General features: G+C 38.5%; 1 protein-coding gene across 8 annotated transcripts in view; it reads right to left on the bottom strand.

The window, feature by feature from the left end:
• Window positions 1-9489: 9489 nt before the first annotated feature.
• LOC110441987 (papilin-like) overlaps window positions 9490-21232 on the bottom strand; it is a 220687-nt gene continuing 208944 nt past the window's right edge. For 6 of the 8 annotated variants that reach the window (XM_021485321.1, XM_021485322.1, XM_021485327.1 and 3 more), the window contains 6 exons: window positions 19311-19433; window positions 17308-17455; window positions 16507-16661; window positions 13647-13919; window positions 13191-13466; window positions 9490-12643 (listed from right to left, as the gene is read on the bottom strand). In XM_021485321.1, coding sequence (XP_021340996.1) covers window positions 12501-12643; window positions 13191-13466; window positions 13647-13919; window positions 16507-16661; window positions 17308-17455; window positions 19311-19433 — 1118 coding nt within the window. In that variant the 3' untranslated portion in view covers window positions 9490-12500. The remainder of the gene's footprint in view (window positions 12644-13190; window positions 13467-13646; window positions 13920-16506; window positions 16662-17307; window positions 17456-19310; window positions 19434-21232) is intronic. The other 2 variants (XM_021485324.1, XM_021485323.1) reach the window with 1 other exon arrangement.

Below are 21232 nucleotides of genomic sequence, written 5' to 3'. Positions count from 1 at the left end.
TTTTACTCGTTGACGCAGAAGAGTTCCAATATTTCCCGAAAAGCTGACGTCACGAAATGTGGTTCATGGTACACTGTTTTGCATACGACCTAGAGTAGGTCTGCATACTAATGAGACACGCTTATCATACTTGGGTAAGTCTAGCGTTAGACATAAGCATTCTTGTTCTTTTTTTAATCTAACAAAACGAGTATGTCTCGATCTACATAACATTACAGAATAATATTAGAATATAGACATATTTCCGCGTTAAGCTAATGAAATGTTGTGATTCCTTTTTTGATAACGATTATATTAAGTGTTCATTAGTAATAACGGCAGTATGTTTTAATATTGACACTGGATTAGGACAATGATCGTTGGATGCGTATTAACTTATACATTTACCATAACGTTCCATAACTTAGTTTTTCTCGTTACGTTATTCAGTTCTCACTGGATTCTATGTGGCTTTTTTTTCAAAAATGTTTTTTCATGACTTTGGTGGGTTTTTTTGTTTTTTGTTTTTTAAAATTACGCACACAGGTAGAGATTATACTCAGTATTTTGATCAGAAATCTGTATAACGATTATTTTGTCAATGTTACTGAGATATCATTTTTTTTATTTATTTTTTATCTCTGCATGGAATTTAATTTTGACGTCATTTCCCATAGACACAGAGCAGAGACGTATAGGCCTATAACACATGGCTTTATACGTCTCTGTACAGAGATAGGAAACGGATGATTATATAAATATATTATCAACAGAAATGCTGGATATTTTTTTCTAGTTGTGTGCCGTATGGGACGAAAGTGAAATCAGGAAAAATATCATGATTGAGAAAGAAAAAAACGCGAAAAGATTTTTGCATGTCACAACATAATAAATATACATTGCGTACAACGGAATTCAGGGCGACCCGCCTCTTTATCAAGATATGAAATAATTATAATCTGACACAAAGATAACACAGAAAAAACAACATTTTTTGAATTAATATGCTGATGTTAAAGCATATCCTTTCGGCCGAACAGGATTCGAAAGCTGTTTATAATGAGAAGAAAACATATTTTTAGGTCGTGCATCGCGAGGTGTGTATTCATTGCTATTTATTTATTGTGAACTCTATTCTGGTCACATTGTTGAATCGAGGCTTTGCCACATTTTGTGAAGGAGAGTACTCAACTTTGGACATTTACTTTGTGCATCAGGTTTTGTTGTGGGTCTGCGCATGATGTTTTCAGTTTCCTTTTATTTATCTGTCAGTTCCATTTCCTTGAAATATAAGTGTTTACACCGATGATCTACTTGGTAAGGATGTAGTCAGCAGACATATATATATAGCAGCGAGTGGCGTAATCCTTGTCTGTAAACACAAATACACTTCCTGCTTTAAAAAGTATTAGGCTTCAACCAAGGGAACCTACACATTTTCCAATACAATACCCTCTTCTGGTCGATTTGTTTTAATACGAAGTTGAAATTACTGAAAAGGGTATCAAGACTGTTCAAATATATCGACGATGTGCTGTCCTCGTACCATAGGATTGTTGACTGTATGTCCTCGTGAACTTGATAGTAACATCACTTCTAGTCCGACTTACGATGTTAACCTTACATTTTTTTCGGTATTCAAGAACTTGTTCAAAATATCGCGATCTTCATGACAGTTATCGAATAATGACGGGCAAACTTAACACACCGGTGTAGATTGATGACAATTTTTGGCAAGTCACCATGCAGGCTGATCTCATAGGGAAACAGGCTGTTTGTGTAATAATGGCTGTCGATGTTATTGTTAATGTTTATAAGTACACCTTGTGTCTTTTGTCACTACCCCGGCTCTCCCTTTAAGGGTGTGGCATTACCTGGATTGTCGTTTAGATTGACATGGCGGGTGTCGTGGATGAAGCAGAAGACGCCTGCCATTGCGGAACACCTGGTCTTCTTATCCTTGTACTTTTCAGGGGTCTCCATGTAAATAAAGGGTTTCCATGTAAATATTTCCTTTGTTCATCTTTTGCCGTACTTTTACGAATGCGTAACTGGGCTTATTCAATCTATGAGGGTATAGTCGAATAGGTGTAAGATGGTTACGTATATCTAGGAAATAGCTAACTGAATCCAGGATTACATAGATATGATCTTAAGTCTCAACTGACCAGCTATGCACGTACCAATTGGTTATGAGGGGTTTATGGACCTTATGATAGATAAGGGCTGGAGGCATCCTAGTAACATGGACTGAATCCAGGATTACATAGATATGATCTTAAAGTCTCAACTGACCAGCTTTGCGCGTACCAATTGATTATGATGGGGTATAAATAGAACCTAGAAAGGAGATAATGTTGGAAGGGCTAGGGACGGCTAGAGAAGAGGCTTGAAGGGCTAGGGACGGCCAGAGAAGAGGCTAGAAGGGCTAGAGAAGAGGCCAGAAGGGCTAGGGACGGCTAGAGAAGAGGCTAGAAGGGCTAGGGACGACCAGAGAAGAGGCTAGAAGGGCTAGGGACGGCTAGAGAAGAGGCTAGAAGGCTAGAGACGGCTAGAGACTGCACTTTGGTACAGCTACAGACGACAGAGACAGACCCCCACACGATGTACCAGAATAAACTTCCAATCAACCATTAACACTTGTTCATTCGTGGTTTTTTTTTTACACTGTACTGCCCTATCAACACAAGAAGGGCTCGTCACATTATAGACAGAGCAGAAAAACTGTTATCAAGAGAAGGAGTAAGAACCATAAACAACGCCAGGGGGTTAGTAAAATAAAGACCAAACGTAACAGTATTACCAACAATGTATCGACTATACTGGACAAAGAAACAGCTGACCAGGCCAGGGCTTACTGCACATCTACATACAACACCGAATACTTGAAATGTAAAGAAAGACAACGTACAGAAACTGATCAATTGTTAAAAAAAACAAAAAAACTTAGATCTTTCTGGCACTCGGCTCAAGAAATGGGTGATTTAGGAGGCACGGTAGTCAAGTGGTAGGACGCCGGGCTCGTGACCGAAGGGTTGCGAGTTCGAGTCACGGCACGACATTGTGTCGTATCTTTGAGCAAGATACTTTACTCCGCTTGTTCCAGTCTACTCAGCTGTAAATGAGTACGTTGTTGGGCAGTGCTAGAATTGAAGCATGCTAGCTGTGAGCGCCGAAATGGCAGCACCGGCTGTATGCTCCCCAGGGAGTTGAGAAAGGTATTGGCTGATTGCAAAGGCCCTATAACCAAGGATATTAATTTGTTATTATTATTATCATTATTATTAAATCAGCAAGTACAGATTGACAGATGACCAGACCAACGTACTTGCTAAGGGTCTCAATCATACCATCAAACCTAAACACTGGTCGGTGGAAGAGTTTGTAGCGGCCACAGAGATCGCGGTTTCAAAGCTCCCACAGACAGAGGCTGACCAAACAAGATAGGAGGTGTTAGAGCCCTAAACAAAGCTAATTTACCAAAGGACAGTAGTGATAAGGGAGAAAGGAAGGGTCTCGATGAAAGAAAAGTCCATAATGATTTTACCAGCTGACCAAAGACAGAGAAACCGTCGTGATGGATAAAGCAGAATATGAAAAAAAGATTATTACCGTGCTTAGTGACAACAAAACATACAAGGTGCTGAAAAAAGATTCCACACCAACTTATAACTGTTAATTGGTTATAATTCCCACAAAGGTGACGAACGGGGGAACTATCAGTGAAGAACAATATAAAAGGTCTACCCTACATCAGGGAACCATCAGTGAAGAACAATATAAAAGGTCTACCCTACATCAGGGAACTATCAGTGAAGAACAATATAAAAGGTCTACCCTACATCAGGGAACACTCCACGCATATACTGTACGTCAAAGACCCACAAGCCAGGCTTTTCCATTAGTGTGGATTACACTGGATCAACCGCCCACTTCACTCGTTATTGACACCAACTGTGTACGTATGGCACAGTTTATTGGATATTCAACGAGTTGCTCAGTAAATCACAATTTCCATGGTAGATGTCTAACATTAATGATACCGAAGTGTAAATGTATACGTAAACTAACTCAAAATTGATAAAACTGTGGCAAAATATAGACAACGGAAATATTTTCATGGAGACCATTGAAAATAAACAAGAATATGATCCAGGTGTTCCGGAAGAGTAAGAGTCTTCAGTTTCATAGACAACCGTTATGTAAATCCAGATTAAATTCATTATCACGTCCTCACACCGAGAACTCTGGAAGTGACAACAAAACTACACTTATGAGCAAAAACATCGGCCTTTTTATCACACAAAAATAGTATAGTTCCCAACGAGATCATGGTGGTGACCATAAGACTATAGCCCAATCTTCATCAGCCTACATATCAGGGTGGAAACCCAGTGTTGAAAGTTTGTCCGTCAGCAGTCGACACCAATCAAAGAAATCATGATATTCGGAGCAAGCTCCTGAATACCGAACTATCTGCCATATGTAAATACGATGAATTGGGGAGACAGGGATGTTACTGTCAAAGAAGGGAAAGTTAACGATAGGAAAATCGTCACGCTCTGTAGTTAACCGTCCCTGTTTATCATATTGTACGTAAAGATCAAGGAAAGCGGCTGATGTTAATGGTCTGCAGTGTCATTGATTTCATGCTCAGGAGGGTATATACCATCGACAACGGTCAAACACTTCTTGTTTACAGATAGTATACCGTTGAGCTCTCTTGAATTGAAATTGAAGATTGGTAAGGTTTTCATTATAAGTTCTTCAATAAATTTCGATTTATATAAAAACAAGTCGGCCAGAAGATGGACAGTTTGTTTCCACAGGAATGTATAGTCAGCTGTGAAATCTTGTCAATAAAGTATGAAATTATGAGCAAAAGTTTTGACTGCCATCTTGATCTCGTATGGGAATTTTCTGTTTCCCAATGCGATATAAATATCGACCTTTTGATTGTGGTCATTAAGATGTCTTGGGGTTTCGATGGTATGACCCCTGTTCTCACGTGGAGACGTGGTATAACTTGGATTTGATCTACATTTTCACAGCTGGTATCGCCATTAAGGCAGAAACCCTTCCGGAACACCTAGTCCTATTCTCGTTGTACTTTTCAGGGGTCTTCATATATAAGCATAGTTTCATCGCTTTTGAGTTCGAATTACAGGTTCGTCAAACTTTTGTAATCTCTTGCTTATTTTGTTAGGAACAGGGTTGACATTTCGGAGCGCATTTGTTATTCACCAGTAAGGACCAAGGAAGACCAACAGTACACAGCCTGGGCTGTGCAGACGTTCCATTCGACCAAGTCAAACCTCTGCCAGACGCCTGTCGGACCCGGTTTATGTCTTTCCTTAGCTATACTCAGCTAATGTGTCCTCTTTCAATGATATATCAGCATGTGAATCATTTAACAGGGAAAGTGCGTCAGATCAGGGAAATTTAACAAGTGGATCACTCAATTACGAAATTGCGTCAAATGAGGTCATCATTCAACAGGAATAATGCGTCAGATGGGGGACATTTCCCCAAGTGGACCATTGTACAGGGAGTGTATGTTGGACTCAACATAGTGTTTTACATCAGTCATCAACTGTGAGCTTCCGATATGCCTCGTGACCACAGCTAGAGAGCTTGACTGGTTACACAGTCGAACTGAGCGGGAAGCTACATGACAGGGGAGAGGACGTTACATCAGCATTCCAGAGTTTTAATAGTGTTCGTGGAATTATGTGGAATCAGATGAAGGAGATATTCGGCTTGTGGCACCAGAAAACTATCAGTATGGTCGATGCGATGTGGACACTTCATTGGAAACGAGAGAACTTGGAAGTGTTAGCAATTCGCTATTTTGACGAAACCCTCAAAAGATTACAGCGATGGTTTACTGATTTGAATACCACAGCATCTTTGGTATTTGTCCCAACTGTTCCGGGACAGCTCCACCTTATTTGGGGAGAAGTTTGTTTAACCGTATTGATCTAGTGCTAATGGTGGTTGCAAGACTGGATATCTGCGTCTGATTTTCTGCTACAAGTGCGTCCATCATCGACATGTGGAACAAGCTTGACTTCCCGAACAAAGCTTTAACTGTGATAACAACTTGCAGCGAGTGCGATAACTGTTTTTAATAGTGAGCCAGTGCTTTTTGAAAACATATGCGTCTGCAGTGGGAAAGGGTCGTCTCCAAGGACTGCACCCGAAGAACACCTAATCAATCACATTGCCAGGAAATATGATGATTGTGGCTGCAGACTAATAGCTATATGGACAACAAATCATGGATTTTTTTGTTTTCTGCAGAGTGCCATTCTAACTTTTCTATGTGCATTATATTATTGTAATTGTATTAAATAATAAAAGGGAAATTCTATATCTTCTATTTATTTACAAAGTCGTTCAGAGGTACATGTATTTGAAACAAGTGTTTGGACCGCTCTCCGTCTTAACTCTTTCCGTACCGTTGTCGTGTACACACGACAACAATATGTCATCCTGGTCCCCGTTGTCGTGTACAGACGACAAAAAAAGGGCCGTCTCATCCCCGTTGTCGTGTACACACGTCAAGAAACTTTGATGTAACCTGCCTGATGTTTAGTTGGTTATCGCACGAGACTGTCGCGAAAAAACAATTAATTGTCGCTAAAATCAGAACCCACCAGTTTGGAAAAAATAATTTTATTTGTGCAGAGTACACTCTTTTATTATGTTACTTAATGTTTTCGCATTTGCCGCAAGATGTTTGCGTTTGGTGCCTCAAATGTAAACAAGATGGCGGCAACTTAATTCGATACGATCACTCGTAAATTCATCATCAGATATTTGTTGAGACTTATGGAAGTAAATTTGAATATTCTAATATAAATCTTGATGAAATCTACTTGTATTTAGAAAAAAACTCAACGACTCCACATTCGTAACCATAATCAATCCCCATTGAAAACCTGCACTACAACGCTGTGTTAAATACAAGGAATCGTATCGTTTATTGCCAGACAAATGTCGATGTCTCAGTCATAATCAGCTGCCAGTTAGTCATTATGCTGCGAAAATGAAGAAGTGTTTGTCTATGAACCAGAACATGAAACAATAACAATATTTGTTTACCTGTTTAATTCTTGCGGCAGTTACACCTAGTCTAAAATGTATATTAATAATCCGCCATTTTGTTATATGTGCGGGGGCGAGTCTAATAAGTTCATCCGGTACTTCTTAGGTTTTACTATAAATATAACTATAGGTGTTAATTATGGTATCTGAATGTATTCGGACGAAGTTTCATGAATTGCGATGCATTTTTTTAAAAGGTCATATCTTAAATATGGGAATATCTATATATATATATATATCAAATATTCAAAATGTTACGCATTTTGTATATCAGTGTTATTGGTGTAACATGCCACCGAGCACCCATCCAGCCAGTGACCACGCTAGATTTTGCTTAAATGTACATGTATTGCTAGTCCCTGGAGTGTAGCGCATGGCTGGGAAAGCTAACTTGTAATAATGCTGTATTGCCTCCTCATGTTTCTTAGCTGTCTCGTTAATAATTGCATTCACATGCCGGAACGTTAGCTAACTTTACTCCCTAAACAGCTTAAGTTCAGAGGTCGAGGACTTCCGGGTGATTGTTGATTGAAGTACTACAGAGTGACACTGCCAAGTGCTCGTCACATGTCGTCGTGTGGAGTGTTTTCCTAGATAAATATAAGAGTTAAATTCTATTATTTTGTTCAGCCGAACTTATGTACGATGCAACGTTTTAAAAGTATAGTTCGTTGTTGAGGTACATGTACTGCAAATTGATCAATAATTTTAAATTTTGAATAGCACTCATTTATCGACAAGTGTGTGTGTTTTGTTACTAGTCTTAAGTAATTCAGATGATGGGACAAGTCGACTATATTTGATTCGTACTGTCTTATGATTTCAAAGTAACGTAATCAACAAGATGAATAAGTTTAATCTTTTAGTCAATTCAGTTATAAGTTGTAGTAGTCGTTTTTTATCGGATTTCTCGGAGATGATTCTAAGGATTAACGTTTTGTGAAACTCTTTTTTAAACATAATATATCTTTTTTACAGTATACTGACCACCTGTCCTATATGTCAACTAAAATGATAGGCTGTTATAGCTAGTGACTAGACACTGGCATCAAAATCAGTCTGCTATTATATGACTTGGATTAGTCCGCATATGCCACACACTTACCTGAAAGTCTGATCCCGTATTCCTGAAACAGTTCTCTTGCTCACTCAAGTATGGGTTCAGTACTCAACCAACCTTCTTCTAACTCGCTTAAGTATGCGACATGGACAAAACGTTAGTGTTAACATTGCAAAACGGCTTCAAGTCTCTCCCACATTCGTCCATCCCTTAGACAAAAGGTGTTGTCAATAAAACAGAAGTCGCTTGACCTTCCGGATCATCTGGTCTTATTCTTGTACTTTTTCAAAGTTCACCATGTAAATATTTTCTTTGTTCAGGTTTAGCACTAGTTTTATCGACTTTGTGATAAAATGATGGTTTTGTTGACACTTTGACATTCTTTGTCCCCCCCTCCCACCATTAATTTATCACTGGAATAAGAAACCTGGCTTCAGCACAGAACTCGAGTTTGTGCATGAATATGTTTCCATGAATACATGCCCACGAATCCTAATACCTCATTATCCACACGTGCAAGCATGCACCCACATACCGTGTAACAGTACACCCACTATTACAAAAAAAGTATTAACAGAACAATGTTTAATTTTTGTCATCATTTTAATATTCTTATAAAATGATTTAAAATACATTTACACAACATATTAATAAGTATTATATACGGGAAGGAACAGAAATTATTTATCCTAGTAAAGTATAAAAGTTTATTTATAATATATACACTGATATATAGATACAAATATATAGAGGACATGGTGTGGCGATCTACAGGACAACATGTCTTATCAGAGATGATCTGAATATAAGTTTGTATAAGGCTACCTTGGACATACGTATGTGTATGGCAAACTTTGCCCTGCAGTTCAGGGGAGATAATTTTGTGACCTAATTTTTACATATATTTCAAGGGATGTATCCATTGTATGCACAACTTGTCTTCAGAGAGAACTAAACAAGGACAGAATTGTGGAGGAATGGTAGGCTGGGTTTCTGAATAGTGAAACTTCTTTGAAGAGATAGGGGAATGTGTTAGTAACTTGGGTGGATCATGTCTGATCTAGCCACAGTTTGTCTACACCATAGCGACACTTGCTTAGTTACATATTCATACACATATCCAAAGTTGTTTGGTGCTGACTGAAAGAAAATGTACCACAAATGCATAAGATGAGTGGAGTTTATTCCTGCTAAGTTCTCAACAATGAAATGAGGGCCATATATGGATAAAATGCATGTCAGGCATACTAACTGCAGGTCATTTCAGTATTTCAACTTTTCAAAGCTATCCAAACCATCAGTATGGCATTTAAACTATTAAGATTCAAAATCACTTTCAATGTTGGGATAAGCGCTGCAAATACAAGAAATTCTAAAATACATGGATACTAGTTCTACAATCTGCACTGGTCATGGAGGTCATTTTCAGGTTGACCTGCACAAATGAAAGTGACTTGGCAGGTTTTGTATTCGGCTTATAAACAATCTAATACAAGCAATCAATGTTTCTGATGGAACTTATATGCAAGGGTTTTGTATAAAACATCAGAACTGTAGATATAATACACACAATAATGTGACCAGTGGAGAGGAGTCTGGTATTGCAGTAACATGATAAAGGTGTTAATATTCTATACACTGTATATATGACACTGGCCTGGTACAGGTTAATTCTCACTAACCTGGAAACTGATGGAACAATCCCTAGCTATGTTTGAGTCCAAATCCTGCCCTGTAGCAGCCCTAGTGCTGGCTACAGTTGTAACTACAGTACCTTAGTGTACACGCCCTATATCAGCTCTAGTGTTTTCAGTAAATATTTAAGCTGAACAAGTGTGACTTCTGCCCTGTTTTTTTGTTGCTTGCAGGAAAAGCATTGGTAGTTTAATAGATGGAGCATTTGTTTGCATGGTATGATAATGGAGACTGTTGTCAGTCAATAGATACATGTAGTATGGAACTGATGTGCATCTCAGAGAAATCTGGAAGACAGTCTAGGGTGTTCTCTAACTAATCTATGACAAGCAAAACTGGTGGAAATGTATATATATCAGGGTCTGTGAGGTATTTTGTATGTTCATGTAACAAGGACATTTAATGAGTACATGTAAGGTAGAGCCAGCTATGTCAACACACACAGAACCAGTACAGATAACAGCTACACAGGTGTGTGGTCACTGTCGACACACACAGAACCAGTACAGATAACAGTTGCACAGCTGTGTGGTCACTGTCAACACGCACAGAACCAGTACAGATAACAGTTACACAGCTGTTTGGTCACTGTCAACATGCACAGAACCAGTACACATAACAGCTACACAGCTGTTTGGTCACTGTCAACACACACAGAACCAGTACAGAGAACAGCTACACAGGTGTGTGGTCACTGTCGCCACACACAGAACCAGTACAGATAACAGCTACACAGGTGTGTGGTCACTGGCGACACACACAGAACCAGTACAGATAACAGCTACACAGGTGTGTCGTCACTGTCGACACACACAGAACCAGTACAGATAACAGCTACAAAGGTGTGTGGTCACTGTCAACACACACAGAACCAGTACAGATAACAGCTATACAGCTGTGTGGTCACTGTCAACACACACAGATCCAGTACAGATAACAGTTACACAGCTGTTTGGTCACTGTCCACACACACAGAACCAGTACAGATAACAGTGACACAGCTGTTTGGTCACTGTCAACATGCACAGAACCAGTACAGATAACAGCTACACAGCTGTGTGGACACTGTCAACACGCACAGAACCAGTACAGATAACAGTTACACAGCTGTTTGGTCACTGTCAACATGCACAGAACCAGTACACATAACAGCTACACAGCTGTTTGGTCACTGTCAACACACACAGAACCAGTACAGGTAACAGTTACACAGCTGTTTGGTCACTGTCAACACACACAGAACCAGTACAGATAACAGCTATACAGCTGTGTGGTCACTGTCAACACACACAGAACCATTACAGATAACAGTTACACAGCTGTGTGGTCACTGTCAACACACACAGATCCAGTACAGATAACAGTTACACAGCTTTTTGGTCACTGTCAACACGCACAGAACGAGTACAGATAACAGTTACACAGCTGTGTGGTCACTGTCAACAGTGTTAACACCCACAGCAGTTACACAACTAGTGTAAAGTGTTAACACCCACAGCAGTTACACAGCTGAGTGTAAAGTGTTAACACACACAGTTGTGTACATTATTTGTAGCAGATATCTGATCATTTGGTTCTTTTATTGAAAACTAATTTCATAGCATTGCATACATACACACAATCAACATAGAAAACACAGGTAATGTTTATCAATGCATTACAGCTCCATGTCAATAACACACACCATTGTTACCTAGCAGGCTTAGTTATAGACACCATGTAGAAGGTGTGACTAACCTCTATCCAACCATAAGGCAATACAGTGTCAACTCAGGCACTCCAATCAGCTGTCAATGCTGCTTATGGAAATAATTCTAAAATTTCAGCTACATCAAAACTTCAATGAAGTTACTCAATGAATAATGTCAATTTTGAAAACAAAACAACCAGAAATTTATATATGATAGACATTGGTGAATTGAAACTAGCAGAGAAAAAATGAAATTATTGCTACCATAAAAATCGAAAGATAAACATTAATTAGAGAATATGAAGAAAGACTAGTAAATATAAATACAATGCCTGGAGCAATATAAAGTCATGTACATGATACTGAAAATTGATTACATGAGAGATTTATAATAAAACTATATTGAGAAGTCACATTAATGACTGACATTAATGATAAAAACTATACTGAAAAGTCACATTCATGACATTTATGATATACACTTTACTGAGAAGCAGGTTTGTTTGTTATTGTGAGTGACAGACATGAAAATATATACTAAACATTATCTACAATCTTACAAAACAATTTATTAAAACATTTTGAACATTTTGATGGGACTTTGTTCAACAATGCCATATGGTGTACAGTTAGTGCAAACCTCCAGGCAGAATGTAAGCACTCTTGATCTCAGCAGGAACCGATTCAACAAAATTATCTACCCATCAGCTTCCTGCTAACAACAGGGAATTCAAGTCTCCTATAGAAATGCACATCTTTGGTATTTTAAATGATCAGAGAACTAGTGACCTAGCTGTCTGTCCCGATGGGTTGCTCTTCAGCCCAACATTGAGTAGACGGGACAGAAAGGTCAATACAGGTCACTGTGATCCCAATGTTAAACCACAGCATTCAAAATCCACTCTCCGCCTCCTCGTCTCACTAGCTGTTTGTGTAATGTGTTATGGAGTATTATTGGTTCACAGATTAGCCAATCAGCCGTGACCTTTCTCGCTCACAGCTACCACAACATTGTTTGGAGTATATACTGTAGTTACATAACATAGCTGTCACGATTAGTCGACACTTCATCAGTGGAGCACGGTCCTTACAGTCAGGCAGTGTGGCATCTGTAAAGCAATGACAAAATGAAAGGTAAATTACAAACAGAAAGGTCAATTACAAAGGTAAATTACAAACACAAAGGTAAATTACAAACACAAAGGTAAATTAACTAGACAAGAAAACCCCACAACAGACAGCAAGCAAATCAGAAACAAAGTGTAGGAAAAACAGAATCTTGAAATACAGCTAAAAGATAAGATTCCAGCTGATTTTTCTGTATTTATAAGTTTTATTGACATGTGTTTCTCTTTTTAATGCATTTAACACTCAAACAGTATGATATTATGAAACAATATAATTGCAATGGGATATGCCTCAAGTCCCATCTCATTGGACTATAAGTTAACCAGGAGCACAGGGTTCCTTTGTGTAGTATAGCATGGGTCTAATTTCAAATCCAAGGGTTCTCAGGTTTTTTTACCTTGCTTTGATGTGAACAGTCAATAAATACATCCACATCTGTTTTCATTATAATCAAAACAAGCTAACATCAGTATGGCCACCGATTTTTGGTTTTTGACTTTTGTTTAGAATAATGAGATTGGTATGTACCTTTCTGTAAGACCTGGATAGAGATATCATCCTCCACTTTCTCTTCGTTGTTGTTGGCGATACAGGTGTAGAGTCCTGTGTCATCTAAGGTCAGACTAGTGATGCGCAGGTCACCTCCCCTTACAAACACTCCAGGGGAATTCTGTAGGGGGCGCCCCAGTCTCTCCCACATGAGGGTTGGCTCAGGGTAGCCATACCCTCGACAGGTAAGGTAAAGTCGATCACCTTCCCTTGGCTTCTTGATGTTAATGTCATCAATGGCCACTCTCAGCGATTCTGTTATCAAAACAGTGTAAACTAGTGTAAATATGAGTATGGACCAGATGTTAATTCAGCTGCTAATAACATAACTTAAAAATATAATATTATACAGATTGAGACTTTACTACTGACATCCTCACTAAATCTCCACCTGTGCTAGGTGGTTGTAATTTGGTTTATAGGGCTGTGACATACCTCTTATAGACAACATCATGATGCGTTCTGCAGGTGTGGACACACCATTGCTACCCATACACACATAGTCCCCAGTATCCTGGACGTTAACCTGGGAGATGATCAGAGTACCGTTGTCAAACACTGCAAACTTGCCACCAGACAGGACTTGGTTGCCTCCCTTGGTCCAGGAAACAGAAGGGCGGGGCGTACCATATGCTTGGCAGTGAAGGAAAGCGTTACCTCCTGGCTTCACTACAATCTTGGCAGGAGTTGGGAAGATTCCTATGGCCACTACAATGATGGAAGAACTTGTCACAGTGATGTACATAACCCTTATATGTACATGTGCCAGTGATGTATATTACCCTTATATGTACATGTGTCAGTGATGTACAATACCCTTATATGTACATGTGTCAGTGATGTACAATACCCTTATATGTACATGTGTCAGTGATGTACAATACCCTTATATGTACATGTGTCACAGTGATGTACAATACCCTTATATGTACATGTGTCAGTGATGTACATTACCCTTATATGTACATGTGTCACAGTGATGTACATTACCCTTATATGTACCTGTGCCACAGTGATGTACAATACCCTTATATGTACATGTGTCAGTAATGTATATTACCCTTATATGTACATGTGTCAGTGATGTATATTACCCTTATATGTACATGTGTCAGTGATGTACAATACCCTTATATGTACATGAGTCACAGTGATGTACAATACCCTTATATGTACATGTGTCAGTGATGTATATTACTCTTATATGTACATGTGTCAGTGATGTATATTACCCTTACCTGTACATGTGTCAGTGATGTATATTACCCTTATATGTACATGTGTCAGTGATGTATATTACCCTTATATGTACATGTGTCAGTGATGTACAATACCCTTATATGTACATGTGTCACAGTGATGTACATTACCCTTATATGTACATGTGTCAGTGATGTATATTACCCTTATATGTACATGTGTCAGTGATGTATATTACTCTTATATGTACATGTGTCAATGATGTATATTACCCTTACCTGTACATGTGTCAGTGATGTATATTACCCTTATATGTACATGTGTCACAGTGATGTACATTACCCTTGTATGTACATGTGTCACAGTGATGTACATTACCCTGATATGTACATGTGTCACAGTGATGTACATTACCCTGATATGTACATGTGTCACAGTGATGTACATTACCCTTGTATGTACATGTGTCACAGTGATGTACATTACCCTGATATGTACATGTGTCACAGTGATGTACATTACCCTTGTATGTACATGTGTCACAGTGATGTACATTACCCTTGTATGTACATGTGTCACAGTGATGTACATTACCCTTATATCAACATGTGTCACAGTGATGTACAATACCCTTATATGTGCATGTGTCACAGTGATGCACATTACCCTTATATGCAGATGTGTCACAGTGATGTACAATACCCTTATATGTGCATGTGTCACAGTGATGCACATTACCCTTATATGCAGATGTGTCACAGTGATGTACAATACCCTTATATGTGCATGTGTCACAGTGATGTACATTACCCTTATATCAACATGTGTCACAGTGATGTACAATACCCTTATATGTGCATGTGTCACAGTGATGCACATTACCCTTATATGCAGATGTGTCACAGTGATGTACAATACCCTTATATGTGCATGTGTCACAGTGATGCACATTACCCTTATATGCAGATGTGTCACAGTGATGTACAATACCCTTATATGTGCATGTGTCACAGTGATGCACATTACCCTTATATGCAGATGTGTCACAGTGATGTACAATACCCTTATATGTGCATGTGTCACAGTGATGTACATTACCCTTATATGAACATGTGTCACAGTGATGTACAATACCCTTATATGTGCATGTGTCACAGTGATGCACATTACCCTTATATGCAGATGTGTCACAGTGATGTACAATACCCTTATATGTGCATGTGTCACAGTGATGTACATTACCCTTATATGTACCTGTGCCACAGTGATGTACAATACCCTTATATGTACATGTGTCACTGTGATGCACATTACCCTTATATGTACATGTGTCACAGTGATGTACATAACCCTTATATGTACATGTGTCACAGTGATGTACAATGAACATGTGTCAGTGATGTACAATACCCTTATATGTACATGTGTCACAGGGATGTACAATACCCTTATATGTACATGTGTCACAGGGATGTACAATACCCTTATATGTACATGTGTCACAGGGATGTACAATACCCTTATATGTACATGTGTCACAGGGATGTACAATACCCTTATATGTACATGTGTCACAGGGATGTACAATACCCTTATATGTACATGTGTCACAGGGATGTACAATACCCTTATATGTACATGTGTCACAGTGATGTACATTCCCCTTATATGTACATGTGTCACAGTGATGTACATAACCCTTATATGTACATGTGTCACAGTGATGTACAATGAACATGTGTCAGTGATGTACAATACCCTTATATGTACATGTGTCACAGGGATGTACAATACCCTTATATGTACATGTGTCACAGGGATGTATATTACCCTTATATGTACATGTGTCACAGTGATGTACAATACCCTTACCTGTACATGTGTCAGTGATGTACAATACCATTATATGTACATGTGTCAGTGATGTACAATACTGTTATATGTACAGATAATTTGTCTTTTGTTTTCTTAACATGGATGTAACAATGAGTTAAAACAATGATCACATTAAATATCAACAAAAAAATATTGTTTTTGTACTGATCACATATATATTAACAGTGTATCACCATAGTTGATCCCATAGCAGACTCACCTTCCACCTGTAATCTGTATCTCTCTATGTATGGTAGTACGTTGCCGTTGGTGACACGACAAGCGTAAACCCCAGAATCCTGACTGGAGATACTGCGTATGAGGAGGGAGCCGTTCTGGTAGTTTACATAGCGACGGTCATTAGACACCAAGAATCTGGATAATGAAAGGAAACAAACCATGTATAACTGGACAAAGTAAGGAACCATACAGTATATAACTGGACAAAGTAAGGAACCATACAGTGTATAACTGGACAAAGGAACCATACAGTGTATAACTGGACAAAGTAAGGAACCATACAGTATATAACTGGACAAAGTAAGGAACCATACAGTGTATAACTGGACAAAGGAACCATACAGTGTATAACTGGACAAAGTAAGGAACCATACAGTGTATAAATGGACAAAGTAAGGAACCATACAGTATATTACTTGGCAAAGGAGCCATACAGTATATAACTGGACAAAGTAAGGAACCATACAGTGTATAACTGGACAAAGTAAGGATCCATACAGTATATAACTGGACAAAGTAAGGAACCATACAGTATATAAATCAACTTGACAGAATATTAAGAACAATGTCCAAGGTTGTAGTTGTTGTTCTGTGTCAATAGTCAAAATGATGATTAAGGGACAAAACATCGGCGTAGGTTTTTTATAGAGAAGATATTTGTAAAAGTATGAGATAAAATATTGATCATAATTCCCCACCAATTATGAATTATCATTTAATTAAAGTGTTCTGAGGAGTGAAGAATGAATTCTAAGCATACGTTTAAGCAGACATGACTTACGCATCCCTGTACCAGGCGATGGTTCCCGTGTTTGTGCCTGGTTTGTAGCCGGAGCAGGGCAGCATCACATCCTGTCCTGGCTGTTCTATGATGGAGGTGTAGTCGCCATCAATGAGTCCAGTCTCCTCTGAGCCTCCACTACTGGGGTCTAAACACCCAAATATCTCATGTTAAACAAAGTTTACAGTATCGTCATACTTAAATAATCCACTATGTTATGATGTTGGTTTTTTATTCTAGTCAAGATGCAGGGGTCAGTTTTGCCATTCATGTGAAATAAAGCTGAAGTGAAAGATTTAAATCTGGCGATGTGCTGTGTTCTTTCTTATAAATCAAAGTGTGAGAAAAGCACTGAGCATGCATCCTATGGGTCTGATGTCTATTCTTACCTGATCAGATACAACGTGTTTTGCCCTCAGGATCACAATCAAGGTTCTCTAGGATACTTTCAACACTGACTAATGCCTTTGTCATACATAATACAGCAATTTCGCCCATTATTTATCACATTACAAATACTGCTCTAAACCACAGCTGCTGAAAAGTGGAGAAGAGTTATGCCCCTTGGATGAGCTCTACTACTATAAACTGGGGTCAGACAACTTTTGCAAGCTTCATCTTGGACCAAGACATGATTGTGACAATGTTATAACAGCAGCACCAAATAATTATCTAGAGAACAGCACTGTAGTGTAAATGTACAGATCAATTAATATCACCAGAACATCTACAACTACAATACTGACAACCATTACCACAGTTTAAACAAAGTCTATTCTGATTGGAACTGAATGTACATTAAGATGGATGGACGTACATTACTGCTCTGAAATGAATATATCCTCTCCTTTGTAACTCAACAAGATGGAAGATTTAATGATGAACATTTAACAAAAACAGAACTAGGGGAGAGCATGCATAGGGACGAATTTATTCATGCACAGAGGAAGAAATAGACAGAACATGCAACAAACACAACTCCTAACATCTCCCATACTAGGTGGAGGTCAGCTAGAACAACAAACGCGACTCCTAACATCTCCCATACTAGGGTGAGGTGTGTGATCTATAATCTCCTGGCCGACAGTATCACACTAGAAAACTAGCCAAGTGATGTATCCTACTGTATAACATGAAATGTTTGTTGTGTATAAACGTTCGTGGTTTTCGTGGTTGCTATTGAACCAGGAAAATAAATACAAAGAATTTGAATAATACACATGTCTACTGTTTGTTAATATAGGATATCCACGAAAGTTTGTACCACGAGCCGATCTAAATGGCTTCTAACCACGAAAGAAAGTACCCACGAACATTTCTCATTACACAGTATCTATACAGTGTAGAACAACAAACAAGAAAATCCCCTCAAAACTATGAAAGCTTTCTGTAGCAGCCCCGTCTTAGGTGAATTTTTGAAAAACGGTGAACATTGGCTTGGGTTTGAGAGGTGTTTCCTGGAAGTGCCCCTCATAATGACAGATCCACACCTGTGTTAGGGTTATATACATTGATTGGAAAATAATTACCCAAAACAATCATTAGTGTAGGGAGTATACAAAGTACATACAGGGTACAGAAGGTTTAAAAAGTACTGTTTTATTTTCTGATTTCCAACACACATTCACTTGTATACTTACAGAACAGATAACCAACACAATACTGAAACATGTACATCTATGTATGCAATCCTGATACGTCGGCTACACATGAAATACTTTATATAGACACATTGGCTACACACATACTCAATCCTGATACGTCGGCTACACATGTACAGATTACTGACACATTGGCTACACACATACTCAATCCTGATACGTCAGCTACACATGTACAGATTACTGACACATTGGCTACACACATACTCAATCCTGCTACGTCAGCTACACATGTACAGATTACTGACACATTGGCTACACACATACTCAATCCTGATACGTCAGCTACACATGTACAGATTACTGACACATTTGCTACACACACAACATAGGTGACTGTACCTCTACAGTTGCTGAAGTAGATGTCGGCGGCCGGGAGGACTCCGTCCGGACAACACCCAAAACGTGTTAGGTGGCAGTCGCCGCGACCCCTGGTAGGTCGAGGGGTCACTGGAGTTCGAGTGACTGGAGGCATGCAATGGGGTTAGAAATATTGGTTAATATTTAAAACGAAAATTAAAAAAGGAAAAAATATTAAATAAGAGTACCATTACCAAAGTGAATGTCAAAACAGCAAGCTTAAATTAATTCCAAGGAACTTGTGAGCTTGACTTTTAAATCAAAGGAGCATCATTGGTCTGCCTATAATGATCTTTAGGCCAGAGACATGCATTTTAAATGTGTGGTAACATTGTGGAGAAGGATGCAGGCAGGAACCAGTTCACTTGTCGTTATCACAAGTCATCACCGCCTCAACGTTTAACACATGTCATGCTGCCTTACTTAGGAGATGGAGCTATTTTGACTTCTAGGGAAACTTTAGGGACATGCAGTAGGGTCAGGAGGTTCTATACAGAGCCAGGAAAGTCGGTTACTCCAGGATTTAGTCAATAAATTCAAATGTTAAAGTATGAAAATTGTAAATTCAGTCCATAATCATTGTTAGTAGATGTTACTCTACCTTGTTACTCCTAAGATTCAATGTTACTCCTAAGATTCAATGTTACTCCTATGATACATTGTTACTCTACGATACATTGTTACTCTATGATACATTGTTACTCTACGATACATTGTTACTCTATGATACATTGTTACAGTAGAATATACATTGTTATTTAATACATTTGTTACATACATGTATTATACATTGTGATTGTTATATATTGTGATAATTTGTATCTAAGCAGCTACATGTACATGATACATTGCTGCCAGCAACATAGTATAATAATTAACTATGGATTGCTCTGTTACTATATATTACCTTACTTTATTACATAATTACTGTTATAAAGTGAATACACATGTCATATATTTTGTGTACTTCTTACAATACCACCCATTGTGATGTCAGAATTTCACAGCAGACAACACTTCTAAATGGAGTTGTTGAGAAAATAATGATGATGGTAAAAACAAACCCCACAAATATCCTCCTCATAAGCTGATGGTAAAAACAAACCCCACAAATATCCTCATAAGCTGATGGTAAAAACAAACCCTGCAAATATTCTCCTCATAAGGTGATGGTAAAAACAAACCCCACAAAAATTCTCATAAACTGATGGTAAAAAACAAACCCCGCAACTATTCTCTTCATAAGCTGATGGTAAAAACAAACCCCACGAATATCCTCATAAGCTGATGGTAAAACCCCCACAAATATCCTCATAAGCTGATGGTAAAAACAAACCCCGCAAATATTCTCCTCATAAGCTGATGGTAAAAACAAACCCCACAAATATCCTCATAAGCTGAAGGTAAAAACAAACCCTGAAATATTCTCTTCATAAGCTGATGGTAAAAACAAACCCCACGAATATCCTCATAAGCTGATGGTAAAACCCCCACAAATATCCTCATAAGCTGATGGTAAAAACAAACCCCGCAAATATTCTCCTCATAAGCTGATGGTAAAAACAAACCCCACAAATATCCTCATAAGCTGAAGGTAAAAACAAACCCTGAAATATTCTCTTCATAAGCTGATGGTAAAAACAAACCCCACGAATATCCTCATAAGCTGATGGTAAAACCCCCACAAATATCCTCATAAGCTGATGGTAAAAACAAACCCCGCAAATATTCTCCTCATAAGCTGATGGTAAAAACAAACCCCACAAATATCCTCATAAGCTGAAGGTAAAAACAAACCCTGAAATATTCTCTTCATAAGCTGATGGTAAAAACAAACCCCACGAATATCCTCATAAGCTGATGGTAAAACCCCCACAAATATCCTCATAAGCTGATGGTAAAAA

The sequence above is a fragment of the Mizuhopecten yessoensis genome, unplaced genomic scaffold (genome assembly GCF_002113885.1).
Source record: "Mizuhopecten yessoensis strain PY_sf001 unplaced genomic scaffold, ASM211388v2 scaffold716183, whole genome shotgun sequence".
Classification (NCBI taxonomy): Eukaryota; Metazoa; Mollusca; class Bivalvia; order Pectinida; family Pectinidae; genus Mizuhopecten; species Mizuhopecten yessoensis.
This window is presented reverse-complemented; position numbering and strand designations above follow the sequence as displayed.